Source organism: Scyliorhinus torazame, chromosome 22, assembly GCF_047496885.1.
Source record: "Scyliorhinus torazame isolate Kashiwa2021f chromosome 22, sScyTor2.1, whole genome shotgun sequence".
In the NCBI taxonomy this organism is placed as follows: Eukaryota; Metazoa; Chordata; class Chondrichthyes; order Carcharhiniformes; family Scyliorhinidae; genus Scyliorhinus; species Scyliorhinus torazame.
This window is the reverse complement of record NC_092728.1, coordinates 29855696-29878437: the sequence shown is the minus strand read 5'-3', so window position 1 is coordinate 29878437 and position 22742 is coordinate 29855696. Positions and strand designations below refer to the sequence as shown.

Here is a 22742-nt window from a genome sequence, read left to right as displayed (position 1 = left end):
GCGCTCTCCCCCCACCCCCCCCACCTGAACCAGCTAAACCATGACTTAGTGGCTCCATTCTGGACAAAGGAACATGGTGAATAAAAAAGTCTAACAATTAAAAAATCCTGAAAATAAAAGCTAAGAGAAAGCGGTTTTCACTACTTCTGGGTGAAGCTGAGATCTGGATGCTGGGAGTTTAGATTCAATTGCAGGATTAATGCAAGTGCTTAATAGAGCCTTAAACCCACACCCAGCACCAAACACCTCCCCTCCTTCCTCCCCAGGAGCATCTAAATGACCCACCACCCTAAGGAGTGGCTAGCAGATCCTTGCACAACAACAGACCGTTCCCACCTTCCCCAACATATCAAGGAGCTAACAGACCCCCCCACCCCACATCCCGAAAATAGACACCTTACCACTAGCCAATGTGACTCGCAAAGGACCAAGTTTCCCGGACCAGTGACAGAAATCTGGATTTCTGACCACCAAGCTAGTCTCTCAGATCACCTCCCCACCAGGTCACAGGGTAGCCAGGAACAGGGGTCGAGGGGGAGATGTGGGGGGAGACCCTTAGCCCAGACTCGCTTGGACTGAAAGGGGAAGCGGCCACGAGGTGCCAGCTTCACATGGCCATCAACAAGGTGATGGGGCAGTGGTCAGAGCCCAGGGCCTTGCAGCGGATCTTACTGTCACACAGGTTAGGGAGGAGGGCCTTGGACAGCACAAAGTAGTCGAGCCTCCAGCCCACATTCTTGGCTCGGCAGTGGCCCAGGTAGGTCCAGAAGGTGTAGGCGTGGCAGGTATCAGGATACAGGTGCCGATAGCTGTCAATGAAGCCCTCAGCCAAGACATTCCCAAAACCCTGTCTCTCCTCGGCAGTGAAGCCAGCCGACTTCTTGTTGGTTTTAAAATTTTTCAGGTCGATCTCCTGATGAGCTACATTCAGATCTCCACACAGGATCACCGGCTTCTTACTCTCCAGCCCTTTGATGTAGGCGAGGAAATCCACATCCCAGGTCTTCCGGTAATCCAGACGTACCAAGCCCCGGCCAGAATTCGGCACGTACACAGTGACCAGGAAATACTTGCTGAACTCGGCAGTGATAACTCGGCCTTCATTGTCATGTTCTTCCACTCCTAGCAACCAGGGTAAAAAAACAAAAAGGGATTGGTCCACTCGGAGTATAAACAATGACTGTGATTGGTCCACTAGGGTTATAAACAAAGGCTGTGATTGGTTCACTCGGGCTATAAACAAAGGCTGTGATTGGTTCACTCGGGCTATAAACAAAGGCTGTGATTGGTCAACTGGGGTTATAACAAGGACAGTGATTGATCGATTAGGGTTATACACAAGGACACGGATTGGTCCATAGGGGATAAATACAGCACGTAGTTCAGTTACATAGTAAAAGATGCCAATGTACTTCACCAGTGGTATTGTCAATGGACTAGAAACCAGAAATCCAGGGTAATGCTCTGGGGACCTGGATTTGAATCCTGCCACTGCAGATGGTGAAATTTGAAATGAATAAAATCTGGAATTAAGAGTCTAAAGATGACCATGAAACCATTGCCGGTGGTGATAAAAACTATTCTGGTTCTTCACTAATGTATTTTAGGGAAGGAAATCTGCCGTCCTTACCTGGTTTGGTCCTCATGTGACTCCAGATCCACATGTGGTTGAATCTTTAAAAAATAAATTTAGCTTACCCAATTCATTTCTTCCAATTAAGGGGCAATTTAGCGTGGCCAATCCACCAACCTGTACATCTTTTGGGTTGTGGGGACGAAACCCACGCAGACACGGGGAGCATTTCCAAAATCCACACGGACAGTGACCCAGATCCGGGATCGAACCTGGCGCCACCATACTACCCTCACATGGGTTGACTCTTAACTGCCTCCTCAAGGAGAATTAGGGATGCGGCAATAAATGCTGGCCAGCCAGAGATGTCTACATCCCACGAACAAATTTAAAAAACACCTTGCAAGAATCAACCAGAAACACAACAGCACGCTTTGAAAAGGGAGGTTTGGACAGCTGATCGTGTATTCATTCAAAGAGGTCTGAGGAGAGGGAGAAGCAGACAGAGACGAGAGAGGTGAGACAGAGAGGTGAGCGAGCAAGAGAAAGGAGAGAGCGAGGGGGAGGAGAGAGAGAAGTGACAGACAAATTGTGAGAAAAGAGACAGAGAAAGGGAAAAGAGAGAGTGAGGGAAGAGAGTAAGGGACGAGAGAGAGAGTAAGGGACGAGAGTGAGAAAAGAGAGAGCGAGAATGAGGAGATGGCGCGTGCGCATGGAAGTTAAAGACAGCAAAGAATGAGTGAGGAGGGAGCGAGATAGAGACGAGAGAGAGGAGCGGGAGAGAGAATGGAAAGGGAGACGTAGTGAAGGACGGTAGAGCGAGGGAAGGGAGAGGGATGTAGGGAAGGATGAGGGGGGTAGGGAAGGACAAGAGAGATAGGGAAGGGAGGGAGGGGAAGCAAGGGAGAGAGAAGCGAGGGGGAGAGGAAGGGAGTGAGGGGGAGAGGGGGAAGTGGAAAGAGGGAGGGGAAGAGGGGGGGTGAGGAAGAGAGGGGGCGTGGAAGGAAGGAGAGAGGGGAAGGAGGGAAAAGGGAGGGGGACGGAAGGGAGAGGGGAGGGAGGGAGGGCGGGAAAGAAGGGAGGGCAGGAAAGAAGGGAGGGAAAGAGGGAAGGAGGGAGGGAAAGGAGGGAAGAAAGGAGAGGTTTGAAAGGAGGGTGGGAGGGAAGGAAAGAAGGGAGGGCGTGTACAGAACAGAGCGAGGCGGGTAAGGAGGGAAGGAAAGTGGAGGGGAGGAAGGAAAGGAGGAGGGAGGCAGGGAGGGGAAGGGGAGGGAGCGAGGTAGGGAGTGGGAAGGGGAGGGAGGGGACGAGGGCAGGGCTGGATGGAAGGTGGGAGGGAAGGGAGTGAGGGGAGGGGGCAGGGAAGGAAGGGAATTAGGAAAGATGGGTAGGAGGGAAAGAAGGGAGGGAGGGAAAGAGGGGAGGGAGGGAAAGAGGGGAGGGAGGGAAAGAGGGGAGGGAGGGAAATGGGCAGAAGGTAGAGAGAGAGAGAGAAAGAGAGAGAAAGGGAATGAGAGGGGGGGAGAGGAGTGAGAAGCGAGACAGGGGAAGCGAGAGAGAGGGAAGCAGAGCGGTTCAGAGAGGCGCAAACAGCTCTCAGGGCCTCGAGCTGCTGAACATACGGCTGTCAATGGGCAGCAAGGGAACCGGGCATGCTAAGGAGGGTAGTATTGGAGGAGCGGAGAGATTCCAGAGGGTTGGAAGCTCACCGAGGTAAAGGAGAGTGAAACTCAGAGAGGGTTTCCAATCTTCAAATCTGAACAGCACAGACGTAGACCATTCGGCCCATCATGCATGCGTTGTCTCTTTGAAAAAGACTTGTCCAATTTAATCCCAGACGTCACCCTTTCTCTCCATGACCCTATAAACAAGCTCTCTTCAAAGACAGGACCAAATTGCTGTTGAAATTACCCATGGCCCAGCAAGATAAGTTCAGGAGTTGGTTAAAAAAGCCCATCAGCGAGGGCTGGCCATTCCTGTGAAGGAATTATTAATAACACGCGAGCTCCGAGAGTGAAAGGAATCTCCAATCCCGGGACGGTGAAGAATACGCAGAGTAAAGAGCGGGAGAGGAAAACCTACCAATTCCAAAGGTGACGTCCAGCGGTTTGATCTTGCACAACATTCCCACACCACTGTAGCCCTCCTTGTCCCGGGATGAACTCCAGTACTGGTGTGGGTATTCAGCCATGTCCCTTCACTTCAGCGGGCAGCTGTTTCTCTGCACACTTTGTCTCCTGGAGACAGAGGATGTCAGGAGTCTCGGCAGTCACCCACTGCAAGGGGGGGCAAACACACAATCACAACTGGTTAGAGTACAGACTGAGGTGACAGGGTGAGGGAGAGGAGGGGTAAGGGGAGTGTTGTGGATGGGTAAGAGACACTGATGTACAGTCAGGCTGTGTGAACGAGGTCCGCACCTCGAGGCTGTTCTTCTTCACCCAGGCCCGAAGCCCATCCACATTCCAGGAGGTGATCTTCAGGTCGCTCCGTTTTCCACCCCCTGTCAACACGTTGTCTGGAGTGTCCTCAAAGGCGGTAGCAGCAGGAGGAGCCTCCCCATCCTTGCACAGCTTCATCAGCAGCCTTCCCCCCACCGCGTTTAGTCTTCTTGCGCACAGGTTCTGAGGGGCCGAGGAAAATAGTTAGAATCCAGTTCGTACAGATGGTCCGGGGAGCGTCGCGGGACCAGTTACAGTGACCTCAGAAAACGTCTGTGGTCATTGAACAGAGTCATGGGGGAAGCAGGTGACAGGAGGAGGAGGGGGCCAGGCGGAGGAGGAGGAGGGGGGGAAGGAAGGATGAATGGGAGGGGGTGACAGGGTGAGGGAGAGGAACGACAGGGTGAGCGGGAGGAGGGGCAAGGAGAGGGGGGCAGGAGGAGGAGGGGACAGGGTGAGGGGAATAGGGGAGGGAACAGCAGGAGGGACAGGGGCAGGGTGAGGGGGGGCGAAGGTCAGGCAGAGGAGGAGGGGGGACAGGATGGTGGGAGGACAGGGTGAGGAGGGGGGTGGGGGGAGGAGGAAGGGGAGGGCGACGGGGGCGGGCGGAGAGGGCGACGGGGCGGGGGGGGGGCGGAGAGGGCGACGGGGGGGGCGGAAGAGGGCGACGGGGCGGGGCGGAGGGGGGCGGAGAGGGCGACGGGGCGGGCGGAGAGGGCGACGGGGGCGAGGGGGGCGGAGGGGGCGAGGGGGGCGGGGGGGGCGAGGGGGGCGGAGGGGGCGAGGGGGGCGGAGGGGGCGAGGGGGGCGGGGGGGCGGAGAGGGCGAGGGGGGCGGAGAGGGCGAGGGGGGCGGAGAGGGCGAGGGGGGCGGAGAGGGCGAGGGGGGGGCGGAGAGGGCGAGGGGGGCGGAGAGGGCGACGGGGGCGGAGGGGGCGAGGGGGGCGGAGGGGGCGGAGAGGGCGACGGGGGCGGAGGGGGCGAGGGGGGCGGAGGGGGCGGAGGGGGCGAGGGGGGCGGGAGGAGAGGGCGACGGGGGCGGGCGGAGGGGGGCGACGGGGCGGGGGGGGCGGAGGGGGCGACGGGGCGGGGGGGGGGCGGAGAGGGCGACGGGGCGGGGGCGGAGAGGGCGACGGGGGCGGAGGGGGCGAGGGGGGGCGGAGGGGGCGGAGGGGGCGAGGGGGGCGGAGGAGAGGGCGGGGGGGGGGGGCGGAGAGGGCGACGGGGCGGGGGCGGAGAGGGCGACGGGGGCGGGCGGAGGGGGGCGAGGGGGGCGGAGGGGGCGGAGGGGGCGAGGGGGGCGGAGGGGGCGACGGGGGCGACGGGGCGGGCGGAGGGGGCGACGGGGCGGGGGGGGGGCGGAGGGGGCGGGGAGGGGGCGGAGAGGGCGGAGGGGCGACGGGGGCGGAGGGGCGACGGGGGCGGAGGGGCGACGGGGGCGGAGAGGGCGACGGGGGCGGAGAGGGCGACGGGGGCGGAAGAGGGCGACGGGGGCGGAGAGGGGCGACGGGGGCGGAGAGGGCGACGGGGGCGGAGAGGGCGACGGGGGCGGAGAGGGCGACGGGGGCGGAGAGGGCGACGGGGGCGGAGAGGGCGACGGGGGCGGAGAGGGCGACGGGGGCGGAGAGGGCGACGGGGGCGGAGAGGGCGACGGGGGCGGAGAGGGCGACGGGGGCGGAGAGGGCGACGGGGGCGGAGAGGGCGACGGGGGCGGAGAGGGCGACGGGGGCGGAGAGGGCGACGGGGGCGGAGAGGGCGACGGGGGCGGAGAGGGCGACGGGGGCGGAGAGGGCGACGGGGGCGGAGAGAGGGCGACGGGGGCGGAGAGGGCGACGGGGGCGGAGAGGGCGACGGGGGCGGAGAGGGCGACGGGGGCGGAGAGGGCGACGGGGGCGGAGAGGGCGACGGGGGGCGGAGAGGGCGACGGGGGCGGAGAGGGCGACGGGGGCGGAGAGGGCGACGGGGGCGGAGAGGGCGACGGGGGCGGAGAGGGCGACGGGGGCGGAGAGGGCGACGGGGGCGGAGAGGGCGACGGGGGCGGAGAGGGCGACGGGGGCGGAGAGGGCGACGGGGGCGGAGAGGGCGACGGGGGCGGAGAGGGCGACGGGGGCGGAGAGGGCGACGGGGGCGGAGAGGGCGACGGGGGCGGAGAGGGCGACGGGGGCGGAGAGGGCGACGGGGGCGGAGAGGGCGACGGGGGCGGAGAGGGCGACGGGGGCGGAGAGGGGGCGACGGGGGCGGAGGGGGCGACGGGGGCGGAGGGGGCGACGGGGGCGGAGGGGGCGACGGGGGGCGGAGGGGGCGACGGGGGCGGAGGGGGCGACGGGGGCGGAGGGGGGCGACGGGGGGCGGAGGGGGCGACGGGGGCGGAGGGGCGACGGGGGCGGAGGGGGCGACGGGGGCGGAGGGGGCGACGGGGGGCGGGAGGGGGCGACGGGGGCGGAGGGGGCGACGGGGGCGGAGGGGGCGACGGGGGCGGAAGGGGGCGACGGGGGCGGACGGGGGGCGACGGGGGCGACGGCGGGGGCGGAGGGGGCGACGGGGGCGGAGGGGGCGACGGGGGCGGAGGGGGCGGAGGGGGCGACGGGGGCGACGGGGGCGGAGGGGGGCGGAGGGGGCGGAGGGGGCGGAGGGGGCGACGGGGGCGGAGGGGGCGACGGGGGCGGAGGGGGCGACGGGGGCGGAGGGGGCGACGGGGCGAGGGGGCGACGGGGGCGGAGGGGGCGACGGGGGCGACGGGGGGCGGAGGGGGGCGAGGGGGCGACGGGGGCGGAGGGGGCGACGGGGGCGACGGGGGCGACGGGGGCGGAGGGGCCGACGGGGGCGACGGGGGCGGAGGGGGCGACGGGGGCGAGGGGGCGACGGGGGCGGAGGGGGCGACGGGGGCGACGGGGGCGGAGGGGCGACGGGGGGCGGAGGGGGCGACGGGGGCGGAGGGGGCGACGGGGGCGGAGGGGCGACGGGGGCGGAGGGGGCGACGGGGGCGGAGGGGGCGACGGGGGCGGGAGGGGCGACGGGGGCGGAGGGGGCGACGGGGGCGGAAGAGGGCGACGGGGGGCGGAGAGGGCGACGGGGGGCGGAGAGGGCGACGGGGGCGGAGAGGGCGACGGGGGCGGAGAGGGCGACGGGGGCGGAGAGGGCGACGGGGGGCGGATGAGGGCGACGGGGGCGGAGAGGGCGACGGGGGCGAGAGGGCGACGGGGGCGGAGAGGGCGACGGGGGGCGGAGAGGGCGACGGGGCGGAGAGGGCGACGGGGGCGGAGAGGGCGACGGGGAGAGGCGACGGGCGAGAGGGCGACGGGGGCGACGGAGGGCGACGGGGGCGGAGAGGGCGACGGGGGCGGAGAGGGCGACGGGGGCGGAGAGGGCGACGGGGGCGGAGAGGGCGACGGGGCGGAGAGGGCGACGGGGGCGGAGAGGGCGACGGGGCGGAGAGGGCGACGGGGGCGGAGAGGGCGACGGGGGGCGGAGAGGGCGACGGGGGCGGAGAGGGCGACGGGGGCGGAGAGGGCGACGGGGGGCGGAGAGGGCGACGGGGGCGGAGAGGGCGACGGGGGCGGAGAGGGCGACGGGGGCGAGAGGGCGACGGGGGCGGAAGAGGGCGACGGGGGCGGAGAGGGCGACGGGGGCGGAGAGGGCGACGGGGGCGGAGAGGGCGACGGGGGCGGAGAGGGCGACGGGGGCGGAGAGGGCGACGGGGGCGGAGAGGGCGACGGGGGCGGAGAGGGCGACGGGGGCGGAGAGGGCGACGGGGGCGGAGAGGGCGACGGGGGCGGAGAGGGCGACGGGGGCGGAGAGGGCGACGGGGGCGGAGAGGGCGACGGGGGCGGAGAGGGCGACGGGGGCGGAGAGGGCGACGGGGGCGGAGAGGGCGACGGGGGCGGAGAGGGCGACGGGGGCGGAGAGGGCGACGGGGGCGGAGAGGGCGACGGGGGCGGAGAGGGCGACGGGGGCGGAGAGGGCGACGGGGGCGGAGAGGGCGACGGGGCGGAGAGGGCGACGGGGGCGAGAGGGCGACGGGGGCGGAGAGGGCGACGGGGGCGGAGAGGGCGACGGGGGCGGAGAGGGCGACGGGGGCGGAGAGGGCGACGGGGGCGGAGAGGGCGACGGGGGCGGAGAGGGCGACGGGGCGGAGAGGGGCGGACGGGGGGGCGGAGAGGGCGACGGGGGCGGAGAGGGCGACGGGGGCGGAGAGGGCGACGGGGGCGGAGAGGGGGCGACGGGGGCGGAGAGGGCGACGGGGGCGGAGAGGGCGACGGGGGCGGAGAGGGGCGACGGGGCGAGAGGGCGACGGGGGCGGAGAGGGCGACGGGGGGCGGAGAGGGCGACGGGGGCGGAGAGGGGCGACGGGGGCGGAGAGGGCGACGGGGGCGGAGAGGGCGACGGGGGCGGAGAGGGCGACGGGGGCGGAGAGGGCGACGGGGGCGAGAGGGCGACGGGGGCGGAGAGGGCGACGGGGGCGGAGAGGGCGACGGGGGCGGAGAGGGCGACGGGGGCGGAGAGGGCGACGGGGGCGGAGAGGGCGACGGGGGCGGAGAGGGCGACGGGGGCGGAGAGGGCGACGGGGGGCGGAGAGGGGCGACGGGGGGGGGGCGGGGAGAGGGCGACGGGGGCGGAGAGGGCGACGGGGGCGGAGAGGGCGACGGGGGCGGTGAGGGCGACGGGGGCGGAGAGGGCGACGGGGGCGGAGAGGGCGACGGGGGCGAGAGGGCGACGGGGGCGAGAGGGCGACGGGGCGGAGAGGGCGACGGGGGCGGAGAGGGCGCGGGGGCGGAGAGGGCGACGGGGGCGGAGAGGGCGACGGGGGCGGATCGAGGGCGACGGGGGCGGAGAGGCGACGGGGGCGGAGAGGGCGACGGGGGCGGAGAGGGCGACGGGGGCGGAGAGGGCGACGGGGGCGGAGAGGGCGACGGGGGCGGAGAGGGCGACGGGGGCGGAGAGGGCGACGGGGGCGGAGAGGGCGACGGGGCGAGAGGGCGACGGGGGCGGAGAGGGCGACGGGGGCGGAGAGGGCGACGGGGGCGGAGAGGGCGACGGGGGCGGAGAGGGCGACGGGGGCGGAGAGGGCGACGGGGGCGGAGAGGGCGGACGGGGGCGGAGAGGGCGACGGGGGGCGGAGAGGGCGACGGGGGCGGAGAGGGCGACGGGGGCGGAGAGGGCGACGGGGGCGGAGAGGGCGACGGGGGCGGAGAGGGCGACGGGGGCGGAGAGGGCGACGGGGGCGGAGAGGGCGACGGGGGGCGGAGAGGGCGACGGGGGCGGAGAGGGCGACGGGGGCGGAGAGGGCGACGGGGGCGGAGGAGGGCGACGGGGGGCGGAGAGGGCGACGGGGGCGGAGAGGGCGACGGGGGCGGAAGAGGGCGACGGGGGCGGAGAGGGCGACGGGGGGCGGAGAGGGCGACGGGGGCGGAGAGGGCGACGGGGGCGGAGAGGGCGACGGGGGCGGAGAGGGGCGACGGGGGCGGAGAGGGGCGACGGGGGCGGAGAGGGCGACGGGGGCGGAGAGGGCGACGGGGGCGGAGAGGGCGACGGGGGCGGAGAGGCGACGGGGGCGGAGGAGGGCGACGGGGGGCGGAGAGGGGCGACGGGGGCGGAGAGGGCGACGGGGGCGGAGAGGGCGACGGGGGCGGAGAGGGCGACGGGGGCGGAGAGGGCGACGGGGGCGGGAGAGGGCGACGGGGGCGGTAGAGGGCGACGGGGGCGGAGAGGGCGACGGGGGCGGAGAGGGCGACGGGGGCGGAGAGGGCGACGGGGGCGGAGAGGGCTGACGGGGCGAGAGGGCGACGGGGGCGGAGAGGCGACGGGGCGGAGGGCGACGGGCGAGAGGGCGACGGGGGCGGAGGAGGGCGACGGGGGCGGAGAGCGACGGGGGCGGAGAGGCGACGGGCGGAGAGGGCGACGGGGGCGGAGAGGGCGACGGGGGCGGAGAGGGCGACGGGGGCGGAGAGGGCGACGGGGGCGGAGAGGGCGACGGGGGCGGAGAGGGCGACTGGGGGCGGAGAGGGCGACGGGGCGGAGAGGGCGACGGGGCGGAGAGGGCGACGGGGGCGGAGAGGCGACGGGGCGGAGAGGGCGACGGGGGCGGAGAGGGCGACGGGGGCGGAGAGGGCGACGGGGGCGGAGAGGGCGACGGGGGCGGAGAGGGCGACGGGGGCGGAGAGGGCGACGGGGGCGGAGGAGGGCGACGGGGGCGGAGAGGGCGACGGGGGCGGAGAGGGCGACGGGGGCGGAGAGGGCGACGGGGGCGGAGAGGGCGACGGGGCGGAGAGGGCGACGGGGGCGGAGAGGGCGACGGGGGCGGAGAGGGCGACGGGGGCGGAGAGGGCGACGGGGCGGAGAGGGCGACGGGGGCGGAGAGGGCGACGGGGGCGGAGAGGGCGACGGGGGCGGAGAGGGCGACGGGGCGAGAGGGCGACGGGGCGGAGAGGGCGACGGGGGCGGAGAGGGCGACGGGGGCGGAGAGGGCGACGGGGGCGGAGGAGGGCGACGGGGGCGGAGAGGGCGACGGGGGCGGAGAGGGCGACGGGGCGGAGAGGGCGACGGGCGGAGAGGGCGACGGGGGCGGAGAGGGCGACGGGGGCGGAGAGGCGACGGGGGCGAGAGGGCGACTGGGGGCGGGAGAGGGCGACGGGGGCGGAGAGGGCGACGGGGGCGGAGAGGGCGACGGGGGCGGAGAGGGCGACGGGGGCGGAGAGGGCGACGGGGGCGGAGAGGCGACGGGGGCGGAGAGGGCGACGGGGGCGGAGAGGGCGACGGGGGCGGAGAGGGCGACGGGGGCGGAGAGGGCGACGGGGGCGGAGAGGGCGACGGGGGCGGAGAGGGCGACGGGGGCGGAGAGGGCGACGGGGGCGGAGAGGGCGACGGGGGGCGGAGAGGGCGACGGGGGCGGAGAGGGCGACGGGGGCGGAGAGGGCGACGGGGGCGGAGAGGGCGACGGGGGCGGAGAGGGCGACGGGGGCGGAGAGGGCGACGGGGGCGGAGAGGGCGACGGGGGCGGAGAGGGCGACGGGGGCGGAGAGGGCGACGGGGGCGGAGAGGCGACGGGGCGGAGAGGGCGACGGGGGCGGAGAGGGCGACGGGGGCGGAGAGGGCGACGGGGGCGGAGAGGGCGACGGGGGCGGAGAGGGCGACGGGGGCGGAGAGGGCGACGGGGGGCGGAGAGGGCGACGGGGGCGGAGAGGGCGACGGGGGCGGAGAGGGCGACGGGGGCGGAGAGGGCGACGGGGGCGGAGAGGGCGACGGGGGCGGAGAGGGCGACGGGGGCGGAGAGGGCGACGGGGGCGGAGAGGGCGACGGGGGCGGAGAGGGCGACGGGGGCGGAGAGGGCGACGGGGGCGGAGAGGGCGACGGGGGCGGAGAGGGCGACGGGGGCGGAGAGGGCGACGGGGGCGGAGAGGGCGACGGGGGCGGAGAGGGCGACGGGGGCGGAGAGGGGCGACGGGGGCGGAGGGGGCGACGGGGGCGGAGGGGGCGACGGGGGCGGAGGGGGCGACGGGGGCGGAGGGGGCGACGGGGGCGGAGAGGGCGACGGGGGCGACGGGGGCGGAGGAGAGGGCGACGGGGGCGGAGGAGAGGGCGACGGGGCGGGGGGGGCGGGCGGAGAGGGCGACGGGGCGGGCGGAGGGGGCGATGGGGCGGGGGGGGGCGGAGAGGGCGACGGGGCGGGGGGGGCGGAGAGGGCGACGGGGCGGGGGGGGCGGAGAGGGCGACGGGGGCGGGGGGGGGGCGGAGAGGGCGATGGGGCGGAGGGGGCGACGGGGGCGGAGAGGGCGACGGGGGCGGAGAGGGCGACGGGGGCGGAGAGGGCGACGGGGGCGGAGAGGGCGACGGGGGCGGAGAGGGCGACGGGGGCGGAGAGGGCGACGGGGGCGGAGAGGGCGACGGGGGCGGAGAGGGCGACGGGGGCGGAGAGGGCGGAAGGGGGCGACGGGGGCGGAGGGGGCGACGGGGGCGGAGGGGGCGACGGGGGCGGAGGGGGCGACGGGGGCGGAGGGGGCCACGGGGGCGGAGAGGGCGACGGGGGCGGAGAGGGCGACGGGGGCGGAGAGGGCGACGGGCGGGCGGAGCGGGCCACCGGGCCGGGGGGGGGGGGGGGAGCGGGCCACCGGGCCGGGGGGGTGGGAGCGGGCCACCGGGCGGGGGGGTGGGAGCGGGCCACCGGGCGGGGGGGGGGGGGGGAGAGCGGGCCACCGGGCGGGCGGGCGAGGGGGTGACCGGGCGGGCGGGCGAGGGGGTGACCGGGCGGGCGGGCGACCGGGCGAGGGGGGCGACCGGGCGAGGGGGCGACCGGGCGGGCGGGCGAGGGGGCGACCGGGCGGGCGGGCGAGGGGGCGACCGGGCGGGCGGGCGAGGGGGCGACCGGGCGGGCGGGGGAGGGGGCGACCGGACGGGCGGGGGAGGGGGCGACAGGACGGGCGGGGGAGGGGGCGACCGGGAGGGCGGGGGAGAGGGCGACAGGGCGGGGAAGAGGGCGACAGGGGGGGGGGGGGGGGGAGAGGGCGACAGGGGGGGGGGAGAGGGCAACAGGGGGGGAAGAGGGCGACAGGGGGGGGGGAAGAGGGCGACAGGGGGGGGAGAGGGCGACAGGGGGGGGGGAAGAGGGCGACAGGGGGGGGAGAGGGCGACAGGGGGGGGGAGAGGGCGACAGGGGGGGGAGAGGGCGACAGGGGGGGGAGAGGGCGACAGGGGGGGGAGAGGGCGACAGGGGGGGGAGAGGGCGACAGGGGGGGGGAGAGGGCGACAGGGGGGGGAGAGGGCGACAGGGGGGGGAGAGGGCGACAGGGGGGGGAGAGGGCGACAGGGGGGGGAGAGGGCGACAGGGGGGGGAGAGGGCGACAGGGGGGGGAGAGGGCGACAGGGGGGGGGGGGAGAGGGCGACAGGGGGGGGGAGAGGGCGACAGGGGGGGGGAGAGGGCGACAGGGGGGGGGAGAGGGCGACAGGGGGGGGAGAGGGCGACAGGGGGGGAGAGGGCGACAGGGGGGGAGAGGGCGACAGGGGGGGAGAGGGCGACAGGGGGGGAGAGGGCGACAGGGGGGGAGAGGGCGACAGGGGGGGAGAGGGCGACAGGGGGGGAGAGGGCGACAGGGGGGGAGAGGGCGACAGGGGGGGAGAGGGCGACAGGGGGGGAGAGGGCAACAGGGGGGGAGAGGGCGACAGGGGGGGAGAGGGCGACAGGGGGGGAGAGGGCGACAGGGGGGGAGAGGGCGTTAGGGGGGGAGAGAGGGCGACAGGGGGGGGGAAGAGGGCGACAGGGGGGGGGAGAGGGCGACAGGGGGGGGGAGAGGGCGACAGGGGGGGGGGAGAGGGCGACAGGGGGGGGGGGAGAGGGCGACAGGGGGGGGGAAGAGGGCGACAGGGGGGGGAGAGGGCGACAGGGGGGGGGAGGTGGCGACAGGGGGGGGAGAGGGCGACAGGGGGGGGAGAGGGCGACAGGGGGGGGAGAGGGCGACAGGGGGGGGGGAGAGGGCGACAGGGGGGGGGGAGAGGGCGACAGGGGGGGGGGAGAGGGCGACAGGGGGGGGGAGAGGGCGACAGGGGGGGGGGGAGAGGGCGACAGGGGGGGGAGAGGGCGACAGGGGGGGGAGAGGGCGACAGGGGGGGGGAGAGGGCGACAGGGGGGGGGAGAGGGCGACAGGGGGGGGGAGAGGGCGACAGGGGGGGGGGGAGAGGGCGACAGGGGGGGGGGAGAGGGCGACAGGGGGGGGGGAGAGGGCGACAGGGGGGGGGAGAGGGCGACAGGGGGGGGGAGAGGGCGACAGGGGGGGGAGAGGGCGACAGGGGGGGGAGAGGGCGACAGGGGGGGGGAGAGGGCGACAGGGGGGGGGAGAGGGCGACAGGGGGGGGGAGAGGGCGACAGGGGGGGGGGGAGAGGGCGACAGGGGGGGGGAGAGGGCGACAGGGGGGGGGAGAGGGCGACAGGGGGGGGGGAGAGGGCGACAGGGGGGGGGAGAGGGCGACAGGGGGGGGGAGAGGGCGACAGGGGGGGGGAGAGGGCGACAGGGGGGGGGAGAGGGCGACGGGGGGGGAGAGGGCGACAGGGGGGGGAGAGGGCGACAGGGGGGGGGAGAGGGCGACAGGGGGGGGGAGAGGGCGACAGGGGGGGGGAGAGGGCGACGGGGGGGGGGGAAGAGGGCGACGGGGGGGGAGAGGGCGACGGGGGGGAGAGGGCGACAGGGGGGGAGAGGGCGACAGGGGGGGAGAGGGCGACAGGGGGGGGGGGAAAGAGGGCGACAGGGGGGGGGGAAGAGGGCGACGGGGGGGGGGAAGAGGGCGACAGGGGGGGGGAAGAGGGCGACAGGGGGGGGGGAAGAGGGCGACGGGTGGGGGAGAGGGCGACAGGGGTGGGGGAGAGGGCGACAGGGGGGGGAAGAGGGCGACAGGGGGGGGAAGAGGGCGACGGGGGGGGGAAGAGGGTGACGGGGGGGGGGGGGGGAAAGGGCGACAGGGGGGGGAAGAGGGCGACAGGGGGGGAAGAGGGCGACAGGGGGGGAAGAGGGCGACAGGGGGGGGAAGAGGGCGACGGGGGGGGGGAAGAGGGCGACGGGGGGGGGGGAAGAGGGCGACGGGGGGGGGGAAGAGGGCGACGGGAAGAGGGCGACGGGGGGGGGGGGAAAGAGGGCGACAGGGGGGGGGAAAGAGGGTGACAGGGGGGGGAAGAGGACGACAGGGTGGGGGAAGAGGGTGACAGGGTAGGGGGAAGAGGGTGGAGGGGGCAGGGTACGAAATGTGGACGGGGGGGGGGGGGGGGGAGAACCTGGACGCAGGGAACATGGTCAGGGTGAGGGGAAACCATGGACATTTAACAGATTCGGAATTCCCAAATGTAGCATGACTCCAGACCCCATGAAGTCTCTTAGCTTCAGATCAAACATGGGAAAGGATACCTCCTGCGGATACCGCATACTGTCCACTTTCAGCTGCAGTCAGTACTCCTTGTTGAACACCACTCGGAGGAAGCACTGAGGGTGGTGTGAGCACAGAATGTACTCTGGGTGGGGGATGTCAATATCTACCACCAAGACTGGCTTGGTAGTACCACCACAGACCGATCTGGCCGGGTTTAAAAGGACACAAGTGCTGAGCTGGGACTGGAGCAGGAGGTGAGGGAACCAACAAGAGGGAAAAACATACTTGACCTCATCCTCAGCAACCTGACTGCTGCAGATGCCTCTGTCCATGACAGTATATGTCAGAGTGACCACCGCACAGTCCTTGTGGAGCCAAAGTCCCGTCTTCACATTGAAGGTACCCTCCATCATGTTGTGTGGCATTACCACCGTGCTAAATGGAACAGACTTTGAGCAGAATTATACCCAACCACAATCTGCAACCTCATGGCCTGCCACATCCCCACTCTATCATTACCACAAAGAACAAAGAAAAGTACAGCACAAGAACAGGCCCTTCGGCCCTCCTAGCCTGCGCCGACCATGCTGCCCATCTAAACTAAAATCTTCCCCACTTCCGGGGTCTGTATCCCTATATTCCCATCCTGTTCATGTATTTGTCAAGATGCCCCTTAAACGTCACTATCGTCCCTGCTTCCATCACCTCCTCCGGCAGCGAGTTCCAGGCACCCACTACCCTCTGTGTAAAAAGTTTGCCTCGTACGTCTCATCTAAACCTTACCCCTCACACCTTAAACCTATGCCTCCTAGTATTTGACCCCTTTACCCTGGGAAAAAGCCTCTGACTATCCACTCTGTCTATGCCCCTCATAATTTTTTAGACCTCTATCAAGTCGCCCCTCAACCATCTTCGTTCCAGTGATAACAAACCAAGTTTATTCAACTTCTTTTCATAGCTAATGCCCTCCATACCAGGCAACGTCCTGGTAAATCTCTTCTGCACTCTCTCTAAAGCCTCCACAATTGAATACTATACTCCAAGTATGGCCGAACTAAGGTTCTACACAGCTGCAACATGACTTACCAATTTTTATACTCAATGCCCCGGCCAATGAAGGCAAGCATGCCGTATGCCTTCTTGACTACCTTCTCCACCTTTGTTGCCCCTTTCAGTGACCTGTGGACCTGTACACCTAGATCTCTCTGACTGTCAATACTCTTGAGGGTTCAACCATTCACTGTTTCAAACCTACCTGTATTAGATCTTCCAAAATGCATCATCTCACATTTGTCAGAATTAAACTCCATCTGCCATCTCGCTGCCCAAGTCTCCAAATGATCTAAATCCTGCTGTATCCTCTGACAGTCCTCATCGCTATCCGCAATTCCACCAACCTTTGTGTCGTCCGCAAATTTACTAATCAGACCAGTTACATTTTCCTCGAAATCATTTATATATACTATGAACAGCAAAGGTCCCAGCACTGATCCCTGCGGAACACCACTAGTCACAGCCCTCCAATTAGAAAAGCACCCTTCCATTGCTACTCTCTGTCTTCTATGACCCGAGCCAGTTCTGTATCCATCTTGCCAGCTCACCTCTGATCCTGTGTTACTTCACCTTTTGTACCAGTCTGCCATGAGGGACCATGTCAAAGGCCTTACTGAAGTCCATATACACAACATCCACTGCCCTACCTGCATCAATCATCTTTGTGACCTCCTCGAAAAACTCGATATCAAGTTAGTGAGACACGACCTTCCCTTCACAAAACCGTGCTGCCTCTCGCTAATTCGATCCCTTGCTTCCAAATGGGAGTAGATCCTGTCTCGAAGAATTCTCTCCAGTAATTTCCCTACCACTGACGTAAGTATGACCGGCCTGTAGTTCTCTGGATTATCATAGTTATCATAGAATTTACAGTGCAGAAGGAGGCCATTCGGCCCATCGAGTCTGCACCGGCTCTTGGAAAGAGCACCCTACCCAAGGTCAACACCTCCACCCTATCCCCATAACCCAGTAACCCCACCCAACACTAAGGGCAATTTATCATTGGCCAAACCACCTAACCTGCACATCTTTGGACTGTGAGAGGAAACCGGAGCACCCGGAGGAAACCCACGCACACACGGGGAGGATGTGCAGACTCCGCACAGACAGTGACCGAAGCCGGAATCAAACCTGGGACCCTGGAGCTGTGAAGCAATTGTGCTATCCACAATGCTACCGTGCTGCCCAATTATCCTTGCTACCCTTCTTAAACAAAGGAACAACAGGGCGTTCTCCAGTCCTCCGGGACATAACCTGAAGACAATGAGGATCCAAAGATTTCTGTCAAGGCCTCAGCAATTTTCTCTCTTGCCTCCTTCAGTATTCTGGGGTAGATCCCATCAGGCCCTGGGGACGTATCCACCTTAATATTTTTCAAGACGCCCAACACCTCGTCTTTTTGGATCTCAGTGTGACCCAGGCTATCTACACACCCTTCGCCAGACTCAACATCCACCAATTCCTTCTCTTTGGTGAATACTGATGCAAAGTATTCATTTCGTACCTCGCCCATTTCCTCTGGCTCCACACATAGATTCCCTCCCTGTCCTTCAGTGGGCCAACCCTTTCCCTGGCTACCCTCTTGCTTTTTATGTACGTGTAAAAAGCCTTGGGATTTTCCTTATCCCTATTTGCCAATAATGTTTTGTGACCCCTTTTAGCTCTCCTGACTCCTTGCTTAAGTTCCTTCCTACTTTCCTTATATTCCACACAGGCTTCGTCTGTTCCCAGCCTTCTAGCCCGGACAAATGCCTCTTTTTTTCTTTTTGACAAGACCTACAATATCCCTCGTTATCCAAGGTTCCCGAAAATTGCCATATTTATCCTTCTTCCTCACAGGAACATGAATTCCTTTCAACTGACATTTGAAAGCCTCCCACATGTAAGATATTGATTTGCTCTCAAACATCCGCCCCCCAATCTATGTTCTTCAGTTCCCGCCTAACATTGTTATAATTAGCCTTCCCCTAATTTAGCACATTCACCCGAGGACCACTCTTATCCTTGTCCACCAGCACTTTAAAACTTACTGAATTGTGGTCACTGCTCCCGAAATGCTACCCTACTGAAACTTCTACCACCTGGCCGGGCTCATTCCCCAATACCAGGTCCAGTACAGCCCCAAGCCAGGGAATCAACCCTGGTTCAATGAAGAGTGTAGGAGATCATGCTAGGACCAACATCAGGCGTGTCGAAAAATGAGCTGTCAAACTGGTGAAGCTGCAGCACAGGACTACCTTTGTGCCAAACAGCATAAGCAGCAAGTAATAGACAGAGCTAAGCAATCCCACAATCAATATGTCAGATCTAAGCTCTGCAGTCCTGCCACATCCAGCTGTGAAGGGCGGTGGACAATTAAACAACTCACTGGAGGAGGAAGTTCCGAGTGGATGATAGAGGTCCCCAGCATCGCAGATGACAGTCTGCAGCCAATTTGCTTCACCCGTGATATGAAGAAACAGCTGAAGGCACTGGACATTGCAAAGGCCCTGACAATATTCTGGCAATACTATTGAAGACTTGTGCTCCAGAACATGCCTCACCTCTCGTCACTGTTCCGGTCCAGCTACAACACCAGCATCCATCTGGCAATGTGGAAACTTACCCCAGGTATCCTGTACACAAGAAATAGGACAAATCAAATCTGCCAATTACTACCCACTTAGTCTAATCTTGATCAGAAAAGTGATGGAAGGAGTCAGCAACAGTGCTATCAAGTGACACTTACTCGCCAATAACCTGGTCATGGACACAAAATTTGGGTTCTGCCAGGGTCACTCAGCTTCTGATCTCATTCCAGCCTTGATTCAAACATGGACAAAAGATCTGAATTCCAGAGGTGAGGTGAGAGGGACTGCTTTTGACATCAAGGCAGCATTTGATTGAGTATGACAAAGAGCCCGAGCAAAAAACGAGTCAATGGGAATCAGGGGGGAATCTCTCTGCTGGTTGGAGTCATACTTGGCACAAAGGAAGATGGTTGTGGTGGTTGGAGATCAATCATCTCAGCTCCAGGACATCACTGCTTACCAAGATGGCGCCGGAGCGAGGCGACTCTCTGCGAGCTCTCCCCTACAGATCCACTTTTTACTTAACTTATACTCGTTCTAATATTTTAAAAATTAATTCTAAAACTAACATTATTCCTAACCTCTCATCCGATGCCAGTGCTTATGTAGTTACATTGTATATGTTGTGTTGCCCTATTATGTATGTTCTTTTATTCCCTTTTCTTCTCATGTACTTAATGATCTGTTGAGCTGCTCGCAGAAAAATACTTTTCACTGTACCTCGGTACACGTGATAATAAACAAATCCAATCCAATCCAAGAGTTCCTCAGGGTCGTGTCCTAGGCCCAACCATCTTCAGTTGCTTCATCAATGACCATGTTTACATAAGATCAGGTGTGGGAATGTCGCGAAAGGCACTGACGCATTCCACTTGTAAGTGCAGCAAGACCTGGCCATTATCCAGACTTGGGCTGACGAGTGGCAAGTAACATTCACGCCACAAAGTGCAGGCCATGACCATCACCAACAAGAGAGAATCTAACTACTGCCCTTTGACATTCAATGGCATTATCATCGCCAAATCCTCCACTATCCTACGGCAATAAATGCTGGCCCAGCCAGCGAAGCCCCCATCCCACAAAAATGAATAGAATGCTACTGTGGGGCAGCACGGTAGCATTGTGGATAGCACAATTGCTTCACAGCTCCAGGGTCCCAGGTTCGATTCCGGCTTGGGTCACTGTCTGTGCGGAGTCTGCACATCCTCCCCGTGTGTGCGTGGGTTTCCTCCAGGTGCTCGGGTTTCCTCTCACAGTCCAAAGATGTGCAGGTTAGGTGGATTGGCCATGATAAATTGCCCTTAGTGTCCAAAATTGCCCTTAGTATTGGGTGGGGTTACTGGGATTATGGGGATAGGGTGGAGGTGTTGACCTTGGGTAGGGTTAGCCGCTTCTGAGATACGTTCCCTGACTCCACCCCCTTCACATTCTGTTCAAGTTTCTATTATTCATCATTGGGATGTGGGTGCCACTGGCCAGGCCAGCATTTATTGGCCATTGTTAATTGCCCTTGGAAAGGTGATGGTGAGCTGCCTTCTTGAACCGTTGCAGTCCATGTGGCGTAGTTACATCCAATGTGCTGTTGGGGAGGGAGTTCCAGGAGTTTGACCCAGCGACAGTGAAGGAGTGAAGGATATATTTCCAAGGCAGGAGTTCCTCAGGGCAGTAGGGTTCCCAGGTATCTGCTGCTCTTATCCTTCTAGATGGTAGTGGTCATAGGTTTGGAAGGTGCTGCCTGAGGACCCTTGGTGAGTCCATCTTGTAGATGGTACACACGGCTGCCACTGTTCGTCGGTGATGGGGGGAGTGAATGTTTGTGGAAGGGGTTCCAATCAAGAGGGCTGCTTTGTTCTGGATGGTTTTGAGATTTTAAGTGATGTTGGAGCTGCACTCACCCAGGGAAGTGGGGAGTATTCCATCACAATTCTGAATTAAGCCTTGTAGACAGGCTTTGGGGGAATCAGGAAGTGAGTTACTCGCCTCTGACATGCTCTTGTAGCTACAATATCTATATGGCTGGTCTAGTTCAGTTTCTGATCAATGGTATTCCCCACTATCAAAACCCTGGGGAATTCAGCGACGGTAAGGCCATTGAATGCCAAGGGACGGTGGTTAGGTCCTCTCTTTGAGAGATGGAAATTGCCTGGCACGTGTGTGATGCAAATATAGAATTTACAGTGCAGAAGGAGGCCATTTGGCCCATCGAGTCTACACCGGCCCCTGTCAGAGCACCCTACCTAAGCCCACACCTCCACCCTATCCCCGTTACCCAGCAACACCACTAAACCTTTGGTTACAATGGGGCAATTTAGCGTGACCAATCCACCCAACCTGCTAATCTTTGGACTGTGGGAGGAAACCGGAGCATCAGGAGGAAACCTACGCAGACACAGGGAGAACGCGCAGACTCCGCAGACAGTGACCCGAGCCGGGAATTGAATCCGGGTCCCTGGCGCTGTGAAGCAACAGTGCTAACCACTGTGCTACCGTGCCGCCCCTTGTAACTATCCACTAGTCAGACGAAGGCTGGACATTGCCCAGGTCTTGCTGTATTTGGACATGGACTGCTTCATTATCTGAGGAGTTGCGAATGGGTTTGAACATTATGCAGTCATCTGCAAACATTCCCACTTCTGACCTTATGATGGAAGGGAGGTCATTGATGAAGCAGCTGAAGATGGTTGGGCCTAGGGCACTACGCTGAGGAACTCCTGTAGTGATGTCCCAGGACTGAGATGACTGACCTCCAACAACCACAATCATCTTCCTTTTTGTCAAGTTTGACTCCAATCAGTGGGGAGCTTTCTCTCTGATTCCCATTGACTCCAGTTCTGCTGGGGTTCCTGGATGCCATTGTTATGGGCCAGGGCTTAGAAACTCCAAAGTATATTCTGAAGTCAACCTGATCTATAACCTTTATGTTGAATTTGGCTAGGATGAGCACATGAGCCTTCACTACAGGTAAATCAAAACAAGCGTTATTCTAAGTACTTAATTTTTCTTTTACTTTACAAGAGTTACAAAACCAGAGCTCAGAGTGTGGACAGGGGAAAGCCCCTAATCCAGCTCCTTGCCTGCTCCAAAAAACAATTCAAATTGAATCCAATTCATGGTCCCCACAATGGAGACATACCAGATCCAGGCATTGCACCTCACTTCATGCTTATCTTAGCTAAAAGGCCGAGAAGCGATATTCTAAGAACTTAGTTAACACACACAGCAAGAATTTTTATCAATTACAAAGATAAATATACCGCCCAGCCACAGTAATCTATGTGTAACACTTAATGAATTCCTCCTTAACTGTTCCAATTCAAAAACACAATCAAATAAATCAAAAATCCCTTTTTTCAAAGGCAGGGTCCAGCATTCTACATTCTCACTTGAATGAGACTGGCTTTCCCCAACTGTTTTTACAATGAAAATAGAGAGAGAGACAGGGAACAGTTCTTTCTTCTGGAGTCCACAGCAGTCCATACTGAAAATGAAACCAAAACAGCTCACCACAGGGCAGCTCCACCTGCACAATGACATCACTGAAGCCATGTGATAAAAGGGACACTCACATGACAGCCATACTCAGTCAAATATCAAGGGCACTCACTCTCACCTCATCTCTGACATTCAGCTCTTTTGTCCATGTTTGAACCAAGGCTGAAATCAAGTCTGGAGCTGAGGGACCCTGGCAGTACACAAACTGAGCATCAGTGAGCAGGGGATTGCGAAGTAAGCGCCACTTGATAGCACTGTTGATATCTCCTTCCATCACTTTACTGATATCAAATTGGCTAAAGACTGGCATGTATGATGCACGGGACCTCCAGAGGAGACGCGATGGATCATCCACTCAGCACGTCAGGCTGAAGATTATTGTGAATGACTCAGCCTTGTCGTTTGCATAGATGTGCTGGGTTCCCCCATCATTGTGGATTAGGATTTTTGTGGAGTCCCCTCTCGTGAGCTATTTAATTGTCCATCACCATTCATGGCTGGATGTGGCAGGACTACAGAGCTTAGATCTGATGTGTTTATTGTGGGATCACTTAGCACCGGCTATCAGTCGCTGCTTATGTTATTTGACACTCAAGTAGTCCGATGTTATATCTTCACCAGGTTGACACCTCATTTTTAGGTATGTCTGGTGTTGCTCCTGGCATGCACTCTGCACTCTTTATTGAACCAGGGTTAAACCCTGGCTTGGTGGTAATGGTAGAGTGAGGGATATGCTGGGTCATGAGGTTACAGATTGTGGCTGAGTAC

At 64.6% G+C, this 22742-nt stretch overlaps 1 protein-coding gene across 1 annotated transcript in view; it reads right to left on the bottom strand.

Moving 5' to 3' along the window:
• Positions 1–453: 453 nt before the first annotated feature.
• Positions 454–22742, bottom strand: part of apex1 (APEX nuclease (multifunctional DNA repair enzyme) 1) — a 30074-nt gene continuing 7785 nt past the window's right edge. Inside the window, 4 exon segments of the mRNA XM_072488006.1 lie at positions 454–1122; positions 3656–3764; positions 3766–3849; positions 3994–4197. Coding sequence (XP_072344107.1) covers positions 608–1122; positions 3656–3764; positions 3766–3849; positions 3994–4152 — 867 coding nt within the window. The 5' untranslated portion in view covers positions 4153–4197 and the 3' untranslated portion in view covers positions 454–607.